Source organism: Parasteatoda tepidariorum, chromosome 5 (assembly GCF_043381705.1).
Source record: "Parasteatoda tepidariorum isolate YZ-2023 chromosome 5, CAS_Ptep_4.0, whole genome shotgun sequence".
NCBI lineage: Eukaryota > Metazoa > Arthropoda > Arachnida > Araneae > Theridiidae > Parasteatoda > Parasteatoda tepidariorum.
The window spans coordinates 40,265,079-40,289,048 of NC_092208.1; the positions used below are offsets into that span (position 1 = coordinate 40,265,079).

General features: G+C 25.9%; 2 protein-coding genes across 2 annotated transcripts in view; one reads left to right on the forward strand and one right to left on the reverse strand.

Moving 5' to 3' along the window:
• LOC107450833 (serine incorporator 5) overlaps positions 1-17,749 on the forward strand; it is a gene marked incomplete in the record, with an annotated part of 24,051 nt that extends 6,302 nt beyond the window's left edge. The window contains 8 exon segments of the mRNA XM_043043190.2: positions 1,038-1,081; positions 1,855-2,028; positions 3,053-3,154; positions 3,491-3,632; positions 4,936-4,990; positions 5,577-5,616; positions 6,232-6,373; positions 13,158-17,749. Of these exon segments, the coding sequence (XP_042899124.2) occupies positions 1,038-1,081; positions 1,855-2,028; positions 3,053-3,154; positions 3,491-3,632; positions 4,936-4,990; positions 5,577-5,616; positions 6,232-6,373; positions 13,158-13,365 (907 nt within the window).
• Positions 17,750-17,822: 73 nt separating this feature from the next.
• LOC107450815 (ADAMTS-like protein 5) overlaps positions 17,823-23,970 on the reverse strand; it is a 65,028-nt gene continuing 58,880 nt past the window's right edge. The window contains exon 13 of the mRNA XM_043043204.2: positions 17,823-21,990. Within this exon, the coding sequence (XP_042899138.2) occupies positions 21,674-21,990 (317 nt within the window). The 3' untranslated portion in view covers positions 17,823-21,673. The remainder of the gene's footprint in view (positions 21,991-23,970) is intronic.

The window sequence follows — 23,970 nt, forward strand, 5'->3', positions numbered from 1 at the left end:
GAAGTTGTTTTTTGTCTTTTAAACAGAATTTTGATGTATAATATGACTAAAAGTACAAGAAAATTAAAAAATTTCTTTTGTTTTCATTAACTGGGAAAAGAACCCAGTAAAGAAACACTTGTTCCTTCACTGGTTTTTCATCGTTTGGTGATCCAGTGAATAAACACCCCCTTATCTCAGTGATTGATTATGCTATGGTGCTTTAAGAAAAATAAAACGTAACTTCAATAACTATATTTCGAATTCTCTTTTTCACAGGGAGAAAAATAAGACTATTACATACAATTAATTCCACTTCAAACATATAAATACAAGCACTCACCTTATAATTTTTTCAACGAAACAAGGTGTTGCAGAGATAATAACAGATTCAAAAATTTTTCCAGAGAAGTCTATTTGACCAGGTAATCCAAAATATTGCTAAATGACTTCCTATTGTTTGGCAGTACCAATCGATTATTGTTACCAATCAATCTAAAAAAAAAAACTTTCAAATTCTTATTTTTAATCAATATATATGAAATGTTCCTTCACTGGTTGGTTTACCCTATAATAAAATATAATAACTTTACAATTTTGCTGTATTATACATAACATTTATCTTTTCCTTTAAAAAAATTCAGTTTTGCTTTTGAGTTTAGTTTTTATTTTCATTTACTTCGACAGAGTTTAATTTCTAACCAGATTTTTCATTTGTCTTTCAAAATATTGAAGTGTTGTATTTTTTACTTTTCTTAGAATAAAGTAATACATTTATTGTTAATTGTACTGTCATACTATTTGTTCATAAACGGTTCTTTCTGTGAGATAGACTTTCTCATTGTTTAAGTTTATCTTTAAATCCAAAATATATTTAAATCATTGTTTCATATTATTTTCCAATATAAATAATTTATATTTATTATTACAATAGTTTAACACTAATTTATTATTCAATATTTATTGATTCTATTTTTGTTTTATATTGTTTCTACATTGTATTCTATGTAATTTCCTTTTTAATTGTGTTTCACTTAAATGTGGGCTTTTAATTTTAGGTTGCAAAGAGTATCTCGCGGAGGAAGTAGCTGTTGGTTTGTTTGTATGTATTATATTTTTCAGCTTTTTACTATGTTCTGTTCAATTAAAATAGTTGCAGTTATATTTTTATTCAATGGAATATATGTTTAAAATTAATCTTATAATTAAATTATGTTTAAGTCAAATGAAGATACATTTTTTAAAAAATTAAGATATATTTTTAAAAAAATTAAGATATATTTAAAAAAAAATTAAGATATATTTTTTGAGAATAAAGTTATTTTAATGAGGAAGCATGAAGGCAAAGGATAATTTTAAATTGTAAAACAATAAGTTCGTAAAGACAGACATACTGTGTGTTGATTTGCTTTTTGTCTGCATAATATTTTAAAGACTAGAAAAGTGTTATGTTTATGCACTATTTTTAAATCTACAATTGCATAGGCATAACATCAGGGAGAGTAGGTGTTTGATAGATTTATTAATTTATTAGACCTTATTGACAGAATCAAACATTTTCCTTCTCTCTTTTAGGTTTATTGAGTGTACTTATTTGTAAAATTTAATTAATTAATTCGTCTACATAGAATCATTTTCTCTTAAAATTACCTTAACTATATTTAGTTTATCACCTTTTATAGGTAGACAAAATTTTATCACACAAAATTCAGATTGTTAGTAAAAATTTATTCAGTGGCTGAATTCTAAATAATTTGTATTGACATTGTAATTGACAAGCCAAAAAAGCCTGTTTGCCAAACATTTGGTATTCCGACAAAGCTTATATTAAGTGTGTTGTTAAAAATCACCTATAAATACTTTCTTCTCTTATAGTAATGGTGTTTTGTGCAATGATAATCTACACTGCAGTTGTTATTGGAATAGTTTTGATTGCACAGAACTACACTCGTGCAGAAGGATGTTATACTAATAAAATCTTCATAGGAGCAAATGGTGGATTGTGCCTTCTGTGTTCTTTTATATCTATAATGCCTTGTGTAGAGAAAAGTGAGTGGTACTATTTATAAGAATTTACTTTTGAAGTTGTCAAAATTATTTTGTAAACTTCTTTTTGTTATTAAACATTTTTAAACATTACTTTTTATAAATATATCCAACCATTTGGTTAACTTATTGAGTACATAAATTGCTTAATATAGCATAAAAAATTACCAATATAGTTGAAGCAAGTGCAACAAATTTGCAACTGATGCTGCTCAGATAACTTGATTAGTCAGCTTGCTTTTGTAGTGATTAATAGATTTAACTGCAAATCTTGTAGACTTATGCAAGGGTAAGGGTATTCTGTTGTTTTATCTGCTTATTCGATATTGTGGGAATATAATCTACCTTTCAAATAGGTTTATGGTTAAGTATATGTGATTGTGACCTGAGTAATGTGGCTTGTTTTTTCTTGCCCATTTACCTTTACAATTTCATGTATATTAGAGTAAGAAGGCCAACTTTGAATAGGAATTTTGGTGGACAAAATATTCATGTTAGTAACCTGTCTGAAAAGTGGTTGTTTTGCTTCATTTTAACGGCAGCTGCACTTTTATGTAGTTAATAAACATTTTTTTAAACATGGTTTCTACATGTTTTGTGCATGATTTTTAAATTATTAATGTTTTAAATAAGTTGTGTAACATTGTAAAACCTTTCTAAATTATTTTTTATTCTAAATGAAATATGCTCTTCTTTGGATGGTGTCGAAATAAAGATCATTAAAAGATTCGGAGAGTGTCTTTAAAAATATCATTATTTAAATCTATTTTATGACAGATTATTCTTTAAAAATGTTCATTTAGTTCTTTCTTATCTAAGAATCCTTTTTTTTTTTAAAAAAAAGATTGTATCATTTTTTATTTTGAACTTATAATTTCACCATTTTTTTTATTCAATGAATGTAGTAGTTTAATGTTTTTTTTCTGATTTCATAATGAATATGTTACTTAAACAAGCTAGAAAGCTGAAATTTTAAATTTATATCATTTGTGCTTTGTTGTTATTACATGAGTTAAAATGTTTTCAGATACTGGTGATTCAAGAGCTGGCCTACTCCAATCATCAATCATATCAGCTTATGTGGTCTATTTAACTTGGTCTGCTCTTTCAAGTGAACCAACAATTTATGGTTTGTTATTAATGTTATGTGGCTATTTAAATTTTTTTTTGTTTTGTTTTAAAATACATGATGTTTTTTCAGGGCATTTTTTACTAGAATTTATGATTTATTTTTATTGCTCTGTTGAAAGTGTTACATATTTGATGTAAAATATGCAATTCTAGTTAATGCTGTTTTTTGTTGTGAAATTATGTACAAAAATATTATATCTGTTAGATAATAGGTTTAATATAGGTGTTTAATTAAATATTTATGACTGAAACTATAATTTATAAATATTCTGTTATTTTTTCTTTACAATAATTGATATCAAGGTTTTAAATTATTTTTTGTTGTTGTTGATAGGTAGTGGTGTTGGAACTCAGCTAAAGAGATCAGATGAAGATGAAGAATATTGTGGCCCATCTGAAGTGTCTATTTTCTCCAACAAAGAAATTATATGCTATGGAGGAGTTATCATTACATTTATCATGGTCATTAGCTCTACGTTAGTAATTATATAATTTGATAAGATCATTTTAACTGAAAATTTGCAGTCTAGTTCATTTGTACTCTTATCATAACTAATTCATTTTTAGCATCAAACTTGCATTGAACATTTATCAACATAATGTAATTTATTTACTTTGAGATTTGCATTGTTGTTTATGTTCAGCACAGGAAAGCCATTTTGTACTGATAAACCCTACATTTAAACAAACATACCTTTCCAAAATCTAAACTCATTTATTGTATGTCTGGTTTCTAATCCAAAAACTTTCTCGTATAACCATCTAATCCTATATGTACAGTACCTCTTATCCGAAAATCAGAATGCCGGAAAACCAGAAAACCGGAACGAAATTCGATACATTTTCCCGCCATTCGAAAGAATTTTTTTTTTCCCTCAAAAGATTTCAGAATTCTTTCTTTTTTAAAAGATGTTTACCATCATTTTAGAAGTAATCATTAGTTCCCTACACTGTCAAAAGAAGTAAGGGTTTTTTAAAATTATTCTAAATATATATATATTTTTTTAGTTAAGTTTGACAATAAAAAAAACGGCTTTTTGTAGCGATTCAGAAAATTGGAAAAAATCAGTTATCCGGAATAGTGATGATCCCGATCATTCCGGATAATCGGTTCTCTACTGTACTTATTTTAATATATTTTTTCTGTGTGTATTGTTTTTCTGTGGAATAGCGCAGTAAAAATTTTGTAATTTTTGTTTTATGAAGCATATGATTTAGAACACATAATCTACATGTAGATATGTTTGATAGTTGAGGAATTATTTTCTCATCTTTTATTGAACTTCAGAGGGTATCAGGTTTAGGGTTTAAATGCCCTGGGTAATAAATTCATTGTTGATCCCCTCCTTTAAACAAGAAAAGTGTAATTTCTATACTTCAAAATATTCTTTTTTATACGTTAAATATTATTCTTTAAAGTATTAATTTTCAGAAACTTACTAAATTAATAATGTTAAAGTGTTTTGATATTGCAAGTTTTTGCAGAAAACTTAGCGTGTAATGGCTTACTTTGTTATTTACTTGATTTGTAGTACTGTCAAGGGTTAAAAAATTGTAAAATTTTCAAATATTTTTTTAAAAAATGTTTTGTTTTTTAACTTTTCGTTTTTCATGTGAATTATAACCAGGCCCTGAACTAACTTTGATCCGGAGCAATTGTCTTTTTTTCTTCTTCTTCCATCTTGAGAAATTGCCCTGCTGTCCTTTTATCTGAAATGCTTACTATGTTTTTACATATATTGTATTGCTTACTGTTTTTTTTCTTCTTCCTTTTTACAGATTGCGCACATCTCATTTTTCATACAAGTTAGGAATAAGAGCCCCAGATCCTAAAGTAAGTTCAGGATAGATTTATTTTTATGCATATTTTTAGGTTTATGTACTTTAATTCAACTGTATTTGGGCACAATTTTTATGTAATGTGTTTTAAGTATTGAAAATTTTAAGCATTCTAGAGAATGATATTAAACTAATAGAAATAACCACATAATTTTTTTCTTTAATTTAAGTATAAGTCGTATCTGCTATAGTATTTTTTTATGAGTTGTAGTATTAAAGTAAGTAGTGTGATATGCATCATACGTAATACACTAATAAATAAAATCAGAACTGTGGTAAATATATTGAAACAACGTTAATTTAATTTTATCAATGTATAGTTATTACATATCGATAAATTGAAACATCTGATTAATCAGTGTGTTTGAATTAAATATTTATTTGTGATATGTTTCGTCTTATTTTATCTGACTTAAAGGTTTGATCATATTCAATGACTGAAATAAGTTCTTAAAGAAAAGTGAAATAATTTTCAGTTAATTGTAATTTATGAACCAACTGTGCAATTTCTACTAATTTAAACATAATTTTTTTTTTTTTAAATATTTAGTCTAATGTATTCAATTATATATTATCTCTAGGACTGTTGTTCATGCTGTGATAGTTCATCATCTAGAAGAGGTAATTCAATTTTAATTTTATTTCTAATTAGTAACGTTAGGAGTAATGTGTCTAGTCATATTACTAATTGTTCTAATTTAATTAGTAAAATAAAATATGAAATATAAATTTAATGTTTAAGGTATACATCATTTTTGAAACATTTCTGTTAAAAGGTGTAATATAAAATACAGCTTAAAATTTCTAATTTAATAACTACAGTGCCGCCGATTTGTGTTAGTAAAATCAGTTATTTATCAACATCAAATTTCCAAGAATGGAATTACTTAAGTATGATAACATTAAAATTTCTTCAGTTATCAGACCCATGACTACTAAATTTCAAAATCAAACTGATGGTAACTCATTGAAATTTATAGTCGTGACAGCCTTTATAAATTTTATAAGCCTTTAGAAATTTATAGTCGTGACAGTCGGAGATTCAGAAATGCTCAGTGGCAAATTTTTGCCCCTGTTAAATTACTTGTACTCATTTCATTGTTGTTATTAAATATTGTATTATATGCTGTAATTTCTTTACATTAAGTTATTTGGTTGCAAAACTTGTGTGTGCCTTCTAGGTTTTACTGTTATATTCTTAATTCTATAATAATTAATGATGTTTTTAAATTTTAGCATCTAAGAGGGTTGAAGAAGATGGAGGGCAAAAAGTTATTCATAATGAAGCAGAGGGTGTTACTTACAGCTATTCATTTTTCCATGTCATGTTTTTCTTGGCATCATTGTATATAATGATGCAACTCACTCATTGGTTTAAGTGAGTAGATTATTTTAAATAGTTTGTACTTTTGTCATTATTTTTATTTTTTAGCATTTTATACATTATTTACCTTTTTTAAACCCAATATAGTGATTTACAGTCATATAATCAATACAGTTTAAGGTCACTATTAAAAAATCAGCTGTTATTTATTGGTATATTTTTATAGTATATTTATATTATATAGTATTTTTAAGAGATATGTAACATGATATTAAATTAAGAACATAAGAATTTTAAGAATTTTTTTTTTTTTTGGAAATGATTTTTNCCTGGAGTAAATTAGTGCTCTGATGTAATAGACTCCATAGCCTTTTTGCCCTTTCTTTCCTCAACCCTTCTTTATTTTCAACTCTTTTTGTTTAGTTTGTCATTGTCAATACATGGATTTATATGGGAAAGGAAAAATAGCCATCACACCCCCTTGTTGCACTTGTCTTTGAAAGTTTACAGTTACTTCACTATCATTAAATCATAATTATTATTAATCATTTTAATTATTAAATCATAACTACAGACACTTAAAAACATTCATTTATTATTTTATTAATATATGCGTGCACTTTAAATAAATTACTGAGCTAATTAGCTCATTAACTCGATATATGTTAATTTATTAATGAAAATTAGTAATTAATATAATTGCTTTTAGTAAAGTAAAAAAAAAATTGACAATGTTTTTTAATAGAACGTGTAAAGCTCATAGAAAGAAATTATTGTCTTTTTAGAATAATAATACCCTTTTTTTTAAACTTTTGCACCCTACCCTTTTTTCTGCCTAGAATGAGCTCTGGTATATTATATAGTATTTTTAAGAGATATGTAACATGATATTAAATTAAGAACATAAGAATTTTAAGGAAAAGTTTTTTTTTTGGAATGATTTTTAAGTATTAATTAGCAGTATGAATCATCAAACTTATTGTTTTTTACGTAAAAACTAGCCATAAAATATCTTGCTTTTTGAATCAGAAACTTTTTATTGCATATTATTCAGTACTAGACTTGTTTTTTTTGTTCATGTGACCTGTTATTGTCAAGGATGACATTTTAATTGTTTTTTTCGGATGTGGTTGGAAGATTTGACTTTCAATTATCCATGTCAGTTAAAATAAGTTTGTCTGTAAAAGTATCAAAATAATAATAATAATAATAATTGGTATATGCTGTATTTGAAAATTCACAATAAGGAATTGAGTTTAATAATAAGCAAACATGATTTCTTGCCAATAAGATCCAATGGGTTTTTTATATATAAGGTTTTATTTATTTAAGTATAATATTAAGGTAGTATTATTTATTTGATAAATATATATATACTTATACAGTCTATGCTTTTAAGTACCAATAACCATTATAGTTATCTATCCTCTTAATAACTAATTCATTAATTCCCATTTGTGTTATTCCATAGATGTAATGTTATTTCAATGCCCATTAGAACTCACAAAATGAACTCTTCTTTTCATTAGAGTTATCTTAAGTTTTGTTTAGTTTTTTAAACATTTTTTATGCTTTCAAAACAAAAGATTTTCCAATGACAATGAATCAACGGACATCAAAAATTTCCAGGAATACTTTGATACTACAGCTCAATAAACCTGAAATATCTTAAATTTTCTGTGAATGAAGAAAGAGTGACAAGTCCAACTATTTTTATCCTAGGTGGTTTTAAATGTAGTAATTGGTCAAAAAATAGTGAAATATTGATAATTTTTCATTATTTAGAAATGGCAGTGCATATTGCAATTTCGCGTGAAGATTAGAGGCCCCTGTCACTGTATTCATTCATTATCTTTGTAAATTTTGACAAATGGTTAAGAGGACGCTATACCATAGAGAAACTCTTTACGGCAAATTCTTTTTCACCTCCAAAAAGGAATTAAATATAGATAAAATGAGTTAAGGTAAACCTAGAGTAAGCAATGATGTTTCAAATGCTGAAAAAAAAAGTTCAAAATATTAAAATGAAACAAATTATAGATGATTGATCAAAGTTATGTTGTAAAGTTCTCCAACATATTCCATTCTCCATTTTGATAACATTTTTTCAATGTTTGAAATTTATGGTTTTCCATAGGTTCACTTGAACTTATTTTTCTCTTAACTTTAAATTTTGTTGAACCAATGGAAATAAAACAGAATTTGGATCGAAAAGTTTCTTCTCCAATATAGCATCATCTTAAATAAATTCATCTATCATATTTTTCTTCTTTGAAATTGCAATCTTTTTTTGTGTGTAGTGTAATGTGAGGTAGTTTATTTTGAAGTTAAAATATGAGGTATTCAAATTTTTCTTGATTTTATCTTTACTTAGACTTAATAGTTCAAAGGATGTGTAAAGCCATATGCTTAAAACTGAAGTTAAAAATTCTGGAGAAAGTGGACAGAAGAATAATGTTTTTGTTCAAATAATTTTAATATTTCTGAATTATGAGTAAATATTTGTTATAGTTTTGTGTTTTTTGTAATTTCATCTTAAATAATATTTTCTTATGTTTTTGTGAGTACAGTAAAAAAAAAATTTTTTTTGCCTTAATTTTTTCCAAGTGATGTAAAAAAAAAATATAATGATTTTGTTCCCTTTCAATAGGTTGAGCAAACATGAGTTTTTGCTGATAAGATCTGATGGGTTTTGGATTTAATTATTTGTTTGCCTGCACAACAATGTACTTATATTCTTAGCAATGTATATAAAAGCTCTATAACCTCTGATATATTGGTTATATTCATATGAGCGAGGTTTTGAGTTACTATAATTCAATTCAGAGTAGAACAGAAGTACAAAACAAATGTCACTTGAGTGTCTTTGAATTATTAAACTATAAATCTCCTTTTCCCCCAGTAAGTTCTAGATTGAGGTTGCTGCTCACTTCAAGAGAAGGCTTTAGATATTTAAATTAGACCTAAATCAAGTATTTTAAAACAATTTATAACAGCAGCTCCATAATTATTTCTGTATGCAATTACTCAGGTAAAGGGTTTCTAACTTTAGGGACATATTATAAAAAAAGTTAACTCAGAAACCATAGGTCTGTTGATTGATTTCGTTTCTGCTCTTCTTTTCCAGCAAATTTCGAACTCGTTTAGTTTTGCTGTGGGCAGTATTGATCAGTTTCTTGCTTCTTTAAGGTCTCACCGAATATACACTACACAAATGTTTATTTTTTAGGTACAACTTATTGATATTTACTCACATTAATATATACTTTTGTGGTTCAATGTTGCTCAGTTGGTTGGTAGATTTTGCCGGTCAAAGCGCATTTTTATGAAAAAAAGATTTTTTAATAACTTTCGTCTCAAATTTTCACTGAATTTGTCTTAACAGTTAGTGTGACAATAGTCTAGCATGAAATAACATTCAATGCCATGAATTACTGGTTTCATTACTGGTTGAATTACGGGTTCAAAAGTATTGCAACTTGTAGATATGTTTTTATCAAAGATCTGAGCCCCCTAACTTCAAGAAAAGTTTTTTTTTTTTTTTTTTTTTAGCAAATGTGCTGATAAGATTTAGATTTGATTAGTTTTGCCAATTAGAGTCATAATTGTTCGTTTAATATAGTTATATCATTTGTTTTTGGAAACTTCAAAGAATTTTTGTATGATCATAATGAATGTACTTTTTCTTTCAATTTTCCCAAGTGATGCAAAAAAAGAAAACATACCTGATTTGTTCCTTATTAATAAGTTGAGCAAACATGATTTTTGCTGATAAGATCTGATGGGTTCTTCTTACGTATCTAAATTTTACATGAAAATAGTACAGTTTTATTTTAACCATAATTCATCTCATAATATATTCTTTCGATGTTGAAAATAGAAGGAAAAAAAGCATTAGTTTCAAGAATAAGTAATTAGGAAAAATGAATTTGATATTTCAGTTGATCTCATGTTGATTTCTTTATTTGGCTACAATGAACTTTTTTTTTAAAGTTATAGCAGGTTATTATTAGTTAGCTTTATTTCTATTTCTGATTTTTTGCTTTTTTCTTAATTTTTCCCAAGTGATGCAAAAAAACTTATTTGATTTATTCCTTTTAAATAAGTTGAGTAAATATGATTTTTTTGCTGATAAGATCTGATGGGTTTTGTATTAGTCCAGTGAAAAGAGCTTAAAAATGGACATTGCTTTGAGAAATTGGCATGAGTTTTATTTTTTGTATACTTATGTTTTTTGGAGTGCCCAACATGAATTTGCATTTTGGGATAATTTTTTTTGTTGAGAAATATGTTTTTTTTCCTTGGAAAAATCCACTTATTATTTGCATATAATTTTTGATCTTCCCCCTAGAAATTTTTTTTATATGCTAGATCCCTCAAGAAATTTTTTTACTAATTTAAAACCTTCTATAAATTATTATTTTATAAATTTTATTTTATTTTTAAAATTTTACTATTTTATAATTTAGTCATTATTCCCATACTTATAATTTTTTGAGTAATGACCGTACAGACACATTGTTGGTATAGAATTAATAGGAAATTGTCTCTAGTTTTCGAAGATGATTTAAAAAATATTGTATTTTTAAAACATATGAAACTATATGTAAATAACAAGTTTTTCCTAGATAAAAACATTTTCTGGATAAGCAATTGGTCAAAAAAGGAAAAAGAAAAAAAAAACTCTCACTCAATTTTTCGATTTAATTATTCTATTGCCTGGGCTAATCTTTACGACAATCAACTAGTCTTTAAGACAACAATCTTAAGATAAATATTTATATACATTTAACAAAATTTTGTATGAAAAAAATATAATCGTAAAAATAGTTTAGTTTTAGATGAACTTTAATTTATTTTAAAATATATTCTCTCAAAAATGTATTGACTGCAATTTTGGTATGCAGTAGGGTAGATGGAAAAATTGAATTTGCTTGAAAGGAGCAGGGAGATAAAGATCTATTCTTCTTGTTTTATGTTTGAAATTTTTTTAGAAATTATTCTTTTACCTTGCCTTTTTTGTGACTGTCATCATATCACAATTAATAAACTTAAAGTTGCCACAATCAATAAACTTTTCTCAATTTTTCCCAAGTGATGCAAAAGAACTTATTTGATTTATTCCTTTTAAAAAAGTTGAGTAAATATGATTTCTTCGCTGATAAGATCTGATGGGTTTCACATTTTTAAGACAATACTAAATCAATCTATACATTTAGCAAAATAATATGAAAAAAAAAATTAATTGCAAACATAGTTTCGTTTTTGATGAACTTTATTTCATAATGTAATCTTTCAAAATTGTGTTGATAACAATTTTGTTAAGCAGTACTGTAAATGGAGAGATTGAATTTGCTTGAATTGGAAAAAGGAGGGAAATTTAAATCTAAGGTTTTTGTTTGATATTTGTAAAATTTTTACAAATTTACTCTTTGCTTTGCCTTTTTTGTGTTAGTCTTCATGTCCCAATTACTTAACTCTAAGTTTTGGACTAAATCTTGATTTTGCATCTGACCAACCATTTACATCTGACCTTTTTACCTTGATTTTACATCTGTACCAACCTGTATCTTGCTGCCATAATTGTTTGTGCTCTGTTTCCAGGAATCAGAAATTGATTTTATCTATGTATTTAACCTTTTTCGTTGTGATAGTTTCGTTGTGTTTTATGGAAACCTTTTTTGTTGTGTTTTATGGAAAAATTTTCAAAGGTTATTTTGTTTTGTTGTAATTACAAAATAGTGTAATGTTTCCTAATTTTCCCAGAATGAGGTTAGAAAACTTAGATGAATTGTTCTGTTTATTTATGTTGAACAACCATGAATTTTTGTTGATAAGATCTGAGATGTTTGCTTATTTTAACTAGATTTGTGTATTCTCTTTTAATTATTTAAATTAGTTGGAAAATTTAACTGTAATTTGATCCAAATTATTTAATCATAAATCTTATAGACAACTGATTTATAGACAATTTCTAGAAACTGAACTTGTCAATCATTTAATCACAAAAGTTAACACCCAATTAACAATCACATTTTACATGAATAAACCGTTACTTGTTTTTAATTTGAATTGCTTTTAATGTAGTTTTTTTTATTTATTTTTTAATTTAAAAAATATTTTTAATTATTATTTCTTTATTTTTTAAATTATTTATCTTAAAAAATTGAAAATCATAACTTAATTTTTCTTATTAACAATAAAAGATAAAGGTATTTAAACTTATATTAAATACTTATAAGCATAAATACCTTTAATGAAAGTTACAAAAAAGTTATGATTCTGCTGTTAAATTGTATATATCAGCTATTCTAAATAAGAAAGTAGTAGTTTTGAATTGGTGTATTCTAGATTAATGTTTTCTACTAATGAAATTTAAATAAGGTTATGGCAGTAGTGAATCATAACAAAAATGTTTTCTATCTTTGTTAACTTTGAATAAAATTGATTTTAAAAACATAAGTCATTCGTTTATACTCTCTTGAAATTCAGTTTTTCAAGCTTCAAAGCTTTTACAAATATTGATACAATGAAAAAGTATTAATGAAATTAAATATTAAAGCAAGTAAGGAAAATGAAAGTTACATTATATTCTTCTCAATACAATGTTTACACTGAAGTTTCTTTATCTGATTATAATATAACTATCCATTATTTTTTTGGTGTTATGCAAGAATATTCTTTTCAATATAATAGGCTTCTAGTATACAACATCTGTTGTTTCAATTAATTTTCTTTTATTGATTTTGTACTTATCTTTGGATCATAAGATTATTCAGTTATTCTACATGTAAATTGCATTTTTTTAATTATTGTATTTTACGTGTACATTTTTCAGACCAGAGCAAGCTCATCTTCTTACTTTTGAAAGAAACTGGGCTTCTGTTTGGGTAAAAATTGCCTCATCATGGACCTGTATTGCCATATATTTATTGAGTCTCTTTACTCCCGAACTTTGTCCTGGACGCCTCAATCGGAGTCGCTCGGGTAGAGATGATGTAGAGATGAGCAGAACTCGACGATGTTCCTCGTCATCAAGTAATTAGCTTAAGGAGTGAATTGAATTGAGATTTTTTAATACAATATGCTTAATTAATGCTATTAGACATGTGAACCATTTATAAAATCTCAGCTCTATCTTATGTTGGAAGTATAATCTCATTGTTAACTTTATTGCAGGTAGTTACATTTTTAAGAGCTTAATATTTTTTATTTTTATTTTAAAATTATATTCCGAAACAAATTCTCGTTTGGCCTCTTCACAGTGCTAATATACATAAGTTAGTAATTTATTTTATGCAATTTTAAATCTGAACTGCCTCAAATAATATTTATATTTCACGTTTTTATATTGACACTACACTGTGTTTAGACATTAGGCTTATTGTATCTTTGTAAGCACGTTTAAAAATTTCATACATCATTCTATATTTACATGCATTGTAAAATCTTTGTTTTAGTAAGGATGTCATTTGTATTTATGCAAAATTTTTACAATTATCACTCAACTTTTGCATAAATACAAATCATTAATATATTTTGTTTATTAACTTTAAGACTTATTTTGGATGAAAAAAAATTACTGTGTTAATGTGACTGAATGAATATTTCTCAAGTTGTTCAAAAAAGAGGCTTTTCATTAATCTTTCAATCCTGCTTTGGCTCATAAAAGTGAATTCTTATTTGATATAAATTCTAATGCTAATCTAAAGCTAAAGGATATAGCGCTTTTCGCTTAATAATCACATTTAAGTTTTGAATTCCAATTTCTGGATAGAATCAAGTTGCTTTCCTGCCTATCAATTTTTCTTTTTCTTAATGATATTTTATGTGAAAATAAACAGCTGGAAATTTTTTTTTACAAATCTATTTAAGGTGCTCAACATTTTAAGAATAATGGTAACATAACAATTAATCTGCTAGCTCAGTGTTTCTCAAAGTGTGGTACACATACCCCCAGGGGTACGGGAACAGTTTAGAGGGGGTACATTTCTTATGCAAAATATCTTACAACAAACGAAAATTTAAAAATTTAAAAAAAAAAAAAACAAAGCTAGCCATGAAAATTTATGATTACGTATTTTTCTATTGGCTATTTTTTGCAGAGTTAACAGTTAATAATTAGTGGTGTCAGCAGTCAGTTGTGATTTTTAACTTTTGTGCAATTTTTTTACAGTAAAAAATACATTCATTTTTTAATTAGTGGTACACAGCGTTACAAAAAATTTAGAAAAGGTACACAAAAGTCATAAGTTTGGGAAGCACTGTGCTAGCATATTAAATGGTTGGTCTTCTCATTTTTGAAATTCTGTGTGTTTTTTTAATTTTTCTTAATATCTAATTAAGCTTTTTCTGCTTTTATAAAAGTTTAATTTATGCTTATATACTCATTTTATATTAAGCTTATATATTTCACTGCTTTTTTCTAAATATACATTGTTCAGTTAGAACTGAATATATTGTAAAGCAACAGCTGGATTAAGTTAACTAATTTAAAGGGTGATATTATTATAATGTATGGTTTTACATTCTGATCTCACTGCTCCATTTTACAACCAATAGAATTGCAAATAAAAAAAAAAGATTTATTTCATGATATTAAATATTATTATTAACACTTTATTACACATTAATAAAATATAATAAATTATTATTCTAAGATAGATAGCATTTCCTTCCATAAAATTTTTTATCTTTTGTGAAAGTTTTACAGCCTTTAATGTAGGCATGCATTGAAAAATGAAGCTGAAACAATATGAAAAAGAGTACAAATAATGTTTAATGAACAAAAACATATCAATTTGGTACAATTGTCTTCTTCAGTGTCAAAACTGATAAAACTATATAAGAAACTATTTAAGAATATAACTATAAAGAAACTATAAAACCGTATAAAAATATTTCATTCTATGTTTTACGATTGGATGAAATGATTTTTTCATAAGTCCTGGCCGAATTTTGCACAATTGTTGGGTATAAATAAAAACTTTAGTTTTCACTAAAGACTTAACTTTCAAACTAAGAAGCAAAGACATTATATCATAGTTGATTGCCAGCTTTTTAATTTAAAAATAAATAATTATTAATTCTGAGATTGTGAACATTTGATATGTTGGACTGGGAGGACATTTTTATATTGCACAAATGTGATTGAGGTATCTTATCTCTTCTAATTATTTGTGGTTTCGGAATTTTTTAAACTCTTGAAACTTCTTTTTTAAACTTATAAAGAAGAGAAAAAAACAAACTTGGCATCATGAAATTTTAGGAGTGTGAATTAAGTGTTATTTACTTATTTATTTTTAGAAGATTGAATCAAATGTTTAACTTTAGTTGCTTCAAAAATTTGGAATAATCTTTAAGTACAATTTATTTAGTGTGATTTTAGTTCAAATAATTTTTTGAAAATCACAGAAATTTTAAAACAGTAAATTTAAGGGATACTCTTCGATAATAATAACTATTTTTCATAGTGTTTAGCCGCATTCAAAATCATTGAAACACTTCTTTAATTAAAATCATTAATTTCAATTTTTAACAAAATATTAAACATTCAAATTTGTTCTTTGCAAGAATTAAATTCAATCTATAGTTCAATCTGTAATGACATTTTTAAACTACTAACAGAGGAAACATTCATAATTTAAAGTGAAATTTTTAGATACATGTATTGAAAAAATTCTTTAATTTCATTTATAGTTTGTTTAAATATTGTAAGTTTTGTAATTAGTGTTTAGTTTATAATAATGTCGGAAACATATTTCTGAAGTTTTACATTACTGTGCAAAGTTCAACAGATCTTAAATATTATCACGTAAACAAGAATATGATCTTTTTGGTACAATTGCTTTCTTTAGTGTCAAAACATGGAATGAAACTATGTTTTTCAATATGTTTTTGTTTTGCGTCTATTTTTTTCAATACTGCTGTGGCATGTTTCCGAAATGATAATCTTTCTGAACATTATTTGGCTCTTTTAATTTGTTTTAGCTCTCTTCCTGTACTAAGTTAATTTTTTCTCATTTGATTGTTAATTGTAAGTTGTAGAATTCTGTTAATTTGTTTTGTTAAAAATTTAATTGTTATAATTTTTTCTTCAATCAGTTAAAAAAATCATTGTTAGCAGTCTGATATTAGCTAAGAAGTTTAAATTTAAATTGCGATTATTAAAAACATATCTACAATAAAATTAAAGCAACAAAATACAACTTAAGAAATGGCATGTCTGTTAAAGTTTGGCAACAGTCTTGTCACATTTTGGCTTAAAGAAAAGGGTTTGACTAATTAATTATCCCTGCATTTACAAAATCCAATTTTTTTCCATTTCAGCACAGCATTTATCAAGTGATAGCTAATCTAATTTATTAATTGTCTGTGCCTATATTATTGAAATGAGGTTTTTGAGACCATTTTATATTATCTTAAAGTAAATGTATACTAAAAGTTTTTTCTGTCGTATGTTGTATACAACCTTTTTTATTATATTTGTTGTAGACTAAAGTGTGAAATTTTAGCCAATAATGAATTTCATACAATTTTTCTATTTGGAGCATATTGGATAATTGTTAATAGAATATTTAAAATGTTTAGATCCAGTTTATATATGTTTTTTTTGAGATTATAGTAAAAATTTTACTATACTAGAATAAAATTGTGCATTTGTTCCACCGAAAAGAATTTTATAATTGCACAATTTTATTAGATGTTTTTATGCAATAAATACATTCTCTTAGATATGTATTTTTAAAAAATGTATAGTTGATATTGTTCCTTTTAATAATTTATTATATGTTTATTTTCTAAGAAGTTTAGTTTTTTCTTACAGATGTCAAAATTTCTTCCTATCATAGTTCCTTAATTATGTTTTTTGTTGAATATTTTTACTCCCTGTGGTTTTTTTTAAAATTTTAGTAATATATTTTTTAAATTTCTGTCTTTATTATTGCATTTATGACATTCTTTTACTTGTACAAAAAATCATTTTGACTTAAGTTTTCAGTCCTACAACTGTAAAAAAGGAAAAATAAATAAATAAATCAAAATAAAAAAAAAATATAATAGACAAAAGCATTTATTTATGTGAGATTTTAAATTTTTATAAATATTTTAACTAGTCGACTTTTTATAAGAGCAGGTTTCTTATGGATTAATATGATATTCTTTTCATTATGCAATTGCATTAATGAATTGAATGTAAAAAATTGCTACTTACCTGATAACTCACGAGCTTGTGTTTTAAAGTGTCTTATATATTGATATAAGTATTATATTCTTATCCATTGAAAGTTTTGTAAATAATTTAATATTAGTCTCTCATTTATGCCTTTTATATGCCTTAACATTTTTCTTAAAAACTTGATATATTTTTATGTATATTTATAAATGCCTTATGAATAAAATAACAAATATTAATAAAATAATGAATCTTAAGTTGCACAGTTTATTTTTTTGAAAGATATCTATTCGCAATTGCTACTCACATTTTTCTGATAAAAAGCTCAACTTCAAATATTAATTATTTATTTTAAAAAACATGTAGGGAATTCATACATTCAAGATACAGTTTTCAACATAACATATAAGATACAACATTCAACATAACATATGATAAGATACTACTTTCAACATAACATATGATAAGATACCACTTTCAACACAACGTATAATAAAATACTACACTCGAGGACGTTAAAAAGTTTTATGACATATAAAAAATTATATAGCTTATTTTAAAATAAATTATATAAAAATAGTAAAATTTTTATTACTTTTAATTGGTGCTTTTCAACTTTTTGGTACACCTATCACTAATTACAATGATTATGACTAACAAGACGATAAAAAAATTTTTGTATCTAATTTTTTTAAAAATAAAAATAAAGTTATTTAATTTTGCTTGGAAAGCTTGCCTTACATTCTACGTAGTAGTGATCTTTACTTGCTTTATTATTTTAGCATCATTTATATATATATATGTACATACAGGAGTTGGACAAAAAAATGGAAACACTTTGATGCTAACAAATGTTCTGATATTTTTCAGAAAATCCTTAAAGAATCAGTTTATAAATTTCAAAGGGTTTAGATTGTGGGATTTCTAGTATTAATGATGTTTAAAGCTTTTTAAGGCTTGAGAAACCAACATTAAATTACAAACTGAAAAAAATGTTTTTGGACACCATAAAATGTTTTGAACACCATATACCGTAAAATGTACTAATAAATTTGTAACTTATAACTATGGTTTTGATTATTATATGCAATAATTGCTCAAATTTCCGTAATTCTAGCTTAAATTTTTAAGGAGATAGGGACATTGTTATAGAAATTTTTTTTCTTCTTCCGTTTGCTATAACTTTGAAAATATTCAATAAAATGAAACAAAACTTTTGGATCAATTTGAAATTGATTACAAAATTACTGTTTTAGAATTTGAAAAAAATTCGTTCAAAACCGCGCAAGATAAATTAAGTAGTTCTTTTATACTACCCATGTTCGGAAAAATTAAAAATTTTTTGTTCTTCATTTGTAGTGAATCAGAGTGGGCAACTAATTAAAAAAAAGTTCGATTTGAATATCTAAAAAATTTAAATGCATAAAGCAATTTTCTAATAGTGATTTTTACGCTTTAAAAGAAAGTTTATACTATTAAACAAGATTTATTAAAAATGACACTGGCATTGTTGGTTATCCCCTATAAAAGTATTTTTTCTTGCGCATGTTTTATTTCCTAATTTCCTAACACCATCAAACTTTGTTGTCCGAACCATTATTAGAGGGGTATTATCAAAATGAAATTTGTAAGAACCCCATTATTTTGTAGTTTCTTTTAAGAGTAAAAAAACTACTGAGAAAATGGCTTGAAGCTTTTTAAATTTTTAAGATATTCAAATTGGACTTTTTTAATTAGTTGCCAAATACGATTCACTACAAAGTTAAGAAGAAATTTTTTTAAAAATTTTTTCCGCCCATACGCAGTATAAAAGAACTACTTTAATTACTAATTACTCATATCTTGTACAGTCTTTAAAGAATTTTTCTCAAATTTTAAAGCTATAATTTTGTAATCAATTTTAAATTGGTTGAAAAATTTTGCTTAATTTTATTGAATATTTTCAAAGTTATAGCAAAAAAACATAGACAAAAAAAATAAATTTTTTATAAAAATGTTCATATTTCCATAAATGGAGAAGTTAGGTGTATAAAATTTTGTGCAATTATTGCATATGATATTCAAGAAATTAGTAATAAGTTACCAATTTATTACTACATCTTATGGCTTAGGGTGTTAAATTTTTTTCCCGTTTGTAATTTATTGTCGATCCCATAAACCTCAAAAGCTTTAAACTTCATTGAAATGCTTGAGAAATTGCATGATCAATTCTAAATTTATAAACTGATTTTTTAAGAATTTTTGAGAAATATCAAAAAATGTGTTAGTATTGAAGTGTTTCCATTATTTTGTCCAACCCTAAAATATATATGCATTATTTGAATTTTAATTATTTAACTTTTTTTATTAATTATTTAACCAGCTTTTTAGCAATGAATCAATATTGAATTGATATTAATGAATTTTCCGCATTTACACTTAGATATTAAAACTATAATTGAGATGAACCATTTATCTCTTGTTTTATTATTATATTAATTTCTTAAAATTTAGGTGTTTACTTTTGAATCCTTTTCTTCTTATTGTTTAACTTTTTTTTCAGAATTAAATGTTTCATTAATATTTATTGCAGAAAAATATTGAAGAACTTTTATAAGCATTATATAATTTAAGAGATAAAAGAAATTTATTTATTCATTACATTTTGAAAGAATTGAAGTTTAAGTGATACATGAATATTTTCTGAGTTTGTAGATGGTATGTAAAATATTGGAAACTATAATCTAAGACTGTTACTGCTAACTATACTGGGAGTTTATAATTATTTGGATAATATTAAGTAAAAAGTACTATACTCTAATCTTATGATTTCTAAATTGCAGTGCTTGTATTTTCAATCATTATATCTATCGATAACACACTACAATCAAAAACTTATTTATTCAAATATTTTGAAACACAAATGGAATCAATGTAGTTCAATACCTGTATCTGTAAATAAAAATATTTAAACTTTTACAGCTTAATATAAGATACCCACTATACAATGATTTTATCATTACTTAGATGATCTTGATTAAATAATTCGAATGACAGGTTTAAAACTTTGTAAAATGAATTATAAAAAATTTTTGTCAAACAAAATTCTTGAAGTTGAAAAAATTTTGCATTGAATCTTTTATAACTTATTAGTATAGACTGCTATTAGCTTCTAAATTCACTAACGCACCTTTTTGGAAAATTCCTTTTTGTTGTAGTTACATTGATTACTTTAGATATTCTTTCTGCAATTGATATTCTCCATTCATGGAAACTTGTCACATTGAATTGTATTTTTAATTGATTGTGAACTTTTGGATCCTTCAAAATATTTTAAGTCATAGTAAAGGATGAACACGTTTTTTTTACACATTTCATCTGTAGGACTGCTTTATTTACGTTATATTTTAACTGCACAATGGGCTATTGTAAGCAGTCTGACAAACATCCTTGAGGATGGTTTAAAGATGGGACATCAAGACTGCTCCTCTGCAGAGGGGTTGTATCCCCCTTTTTGGTATCTCAACGACCTTTACACAAAGTTGACCATTTTATAGAAGCATAGTTTAAAGGGGACCGATACCGTACACCCTTAGCTCCTTCGCGAAGTAATCACTCACTCCCTCATGAGATTTAAATAAAATGCAAACTTCGCGCAAGCAAACACAAAATCTAATTAAAACACTTTCTACAAACAATTTATTAGCTATTGTTATTAATTTCAATCCTTTCGTGCCAACCAGTTTTAACGAAATGTGTTCGAAATGCACTGATTTTTTTAAGAGTATTATAATTTTCATAAAACTCTATATTGATTATAAAACATACCAGCACATATTTCTTTAAGCAGTTTTTGGAAGATGTAAAACTAGTTATTAAGTTACCTTATTCTTGGCTTTCTTTGTATATCTGAAATCTTAAGTCAGCGTTTTTTTTTATTGCAACGAGTTTAATATTATAACATTTTTTGTGATGGGGTTTTGAAGAATTTTCCATAAACAGCGTTCGCCTGCTCATGTTTGTCATGCGTATCTTCCGCCCACTGACAACAGTGATTTACTTGACTTTGGTGATTCACTGGAAAGTGTGTCTTCCGATCAGTCCACTGTGGGACATTTTGTTTGATTCATTTAATAATGCAACTAAATACTAAATGAATTAGGATGAAACTCAAATAATTTATGTAAATTAATAATACTCATTTAATACCTTTTACATATAAAAGTTTGGTCTCTGAGTAATCTTAGCATTGTTCTTGCTCTTTTGTGAGTGTACTTCCTGACAAAAGAATTGTCATCCACCACTAATCTGCTTTCTCTCTGGTTGCCAACTGTCTTCATATTGCCCATTATAATCAATTTTTTTCCAAGTCCAAGTTTAGGGCACTGGCAATGACTTGGAGACCATATGTACTCCCTGGGCATTATGGGTATTTTATTTTTGAAAGAACGGGTGACTTCTATTTCAAAACGAATATTTTCTTGTTGTTTTTCAAAGGAGAGCACAACAGCTTGCAATACTATAAGAAAAATTAGATCTTGAAGTAATAAGTTTATTGAGATTAAAAGTAAAATTAGTCCATTGTTAGTAATTATTTTTGAAAGTAAAATTAGTCCATTTGAAGCTAAAAACTTGGATTATTAATGTATATCAGAGCTCGAAAAAACTTAGAAATTTTACCCGTCCCCCAGGACGGCTTGTCCAACAATGTACCCGTCCTCCTTTGAAACTAACCCGTCGCTTCTAAATAAAAAAAAAATTATTTTTTCTTATTTATTACAAACATTTATATAAATTACACAATGAATTAGTAGCTACTAGGATTACATTATACAGTAATAAAAGAAATACTAGATTACTAATAGTAAAACCTAGTATTTCTTTTATGAAATAATTTCTTTCTTTTATGAAATAATTTAAATGACAAAGGTCAAGTTATCTGGAATGTCAATTTATCCGAGGGTACTGCGTTTTTTAAATGAATCAAATATGACGTTTGCCAGTTCCACAATCAAGCCTATGATTTACAGAGGTTTCTGCACAGAAATCTGAAAGGGGTTTTCCATTTAGGTGGATGTTCATAGTTGCGTTTAACGCTTACGTAATGTGTTTTTTTGTAAGTTCATTGCTGAAAAGTCCCTTTCAACTGCTGCAGTACTCCCAGACGGAAATAAACATCAATCCACCATGCGCAGTATGTTGCTGTACGGGATTTCTAGAATAGAGGGTCATTTTCGAAGTGAGGAGCTAGACTCTTGTAAGATAACAAAAATTGAAAGTGTATCACGAACATTAACGGGAAAATGGCCGTCCGCGCGGACGTCTGATTCGAGAAATTCGTTGTCCGCGGGAAATTTTTAACTGCCGAGGACGGGTGGTTTTTCGAGCCCTGATTGTATATATAGATATATTTTACAATTTTAATGACCATTGTGGAATTTTGATGTTTCCTCAAATTATAGTCTTAAAAATACCAAATTGATTAACTTTTACCAATATTTTTAAATTTATTCAAACAATAATTCTTAAAAAAGCCTTGGACTTATACCACATTTTAAATGAATTAATTCTATTTTCAAAAACAAGACATAATTCAACAACTTATTTTTACTCTCTTATTTTCTTGATAAAGATCATTGTGCCGCTCTTGTGCACCGTAAATAAAGTACCTACCAACCTGTTTTCTTGAAAATATTTTTTAGTAAGAGAAAGCAGTAAGTCTACCTTAAATTATTTTTGACAGTATTAATACTTAAAGCTTTTCATCCAAGATCACTTAATTTAAGAAAGTTCTAATACTTTTTGAAGTTGCAAAAACGTAATTTTCGAATAAACATACCGATTTTTTTAGACAGATTCAGATTTTTATTCAAAAACTATGAAAAGTGTAAACCTAGAAAATATGGTCTCAATTGTTTAGTCAAGAAAAAATTGAAAGTTAGAGCCCCTTAATTTAATTTTTGTATAATAATTACATCCTATTATAATAAATTTTGTATTGTTAAATTAATTTTATAATTATTTTGTACTGAATATTGTATAATTAATGTTGTATCGATAAAATTATATAAGTGCTTAATACAAAATATTTATGCTTAATTATAAAAATAATTATTCTAAATATAAACGCATTTTTAAATTTTATAATTCAAAATTTGCAAGAAATCTGTACAATAATACTCGAGGAGTGAAAAATTAAAAAAAAAAAACAGTCTTTTTTTTGACATATTTTTTATGATCCATTTCGTTCAAATTTAAGAGCTTGTCATTTAAAATAATTATGTACCTTACAACTCGAAAATGTTTAGATTGTTAAATTAAACAATAATAAAGATAAAATTTTGCTGCTGATATCCTTCACCGATAAGATTCATCATTTTTTGCAAAATTTTTTGATTTGTATAAATAGTTCTAGAAATGTAGCGAAAAACGCAAAAGTAATGCTAAATCATTCTTTAATTTTGAACAGCAAAATTTTGCACTTGTCCTACAACCTAAT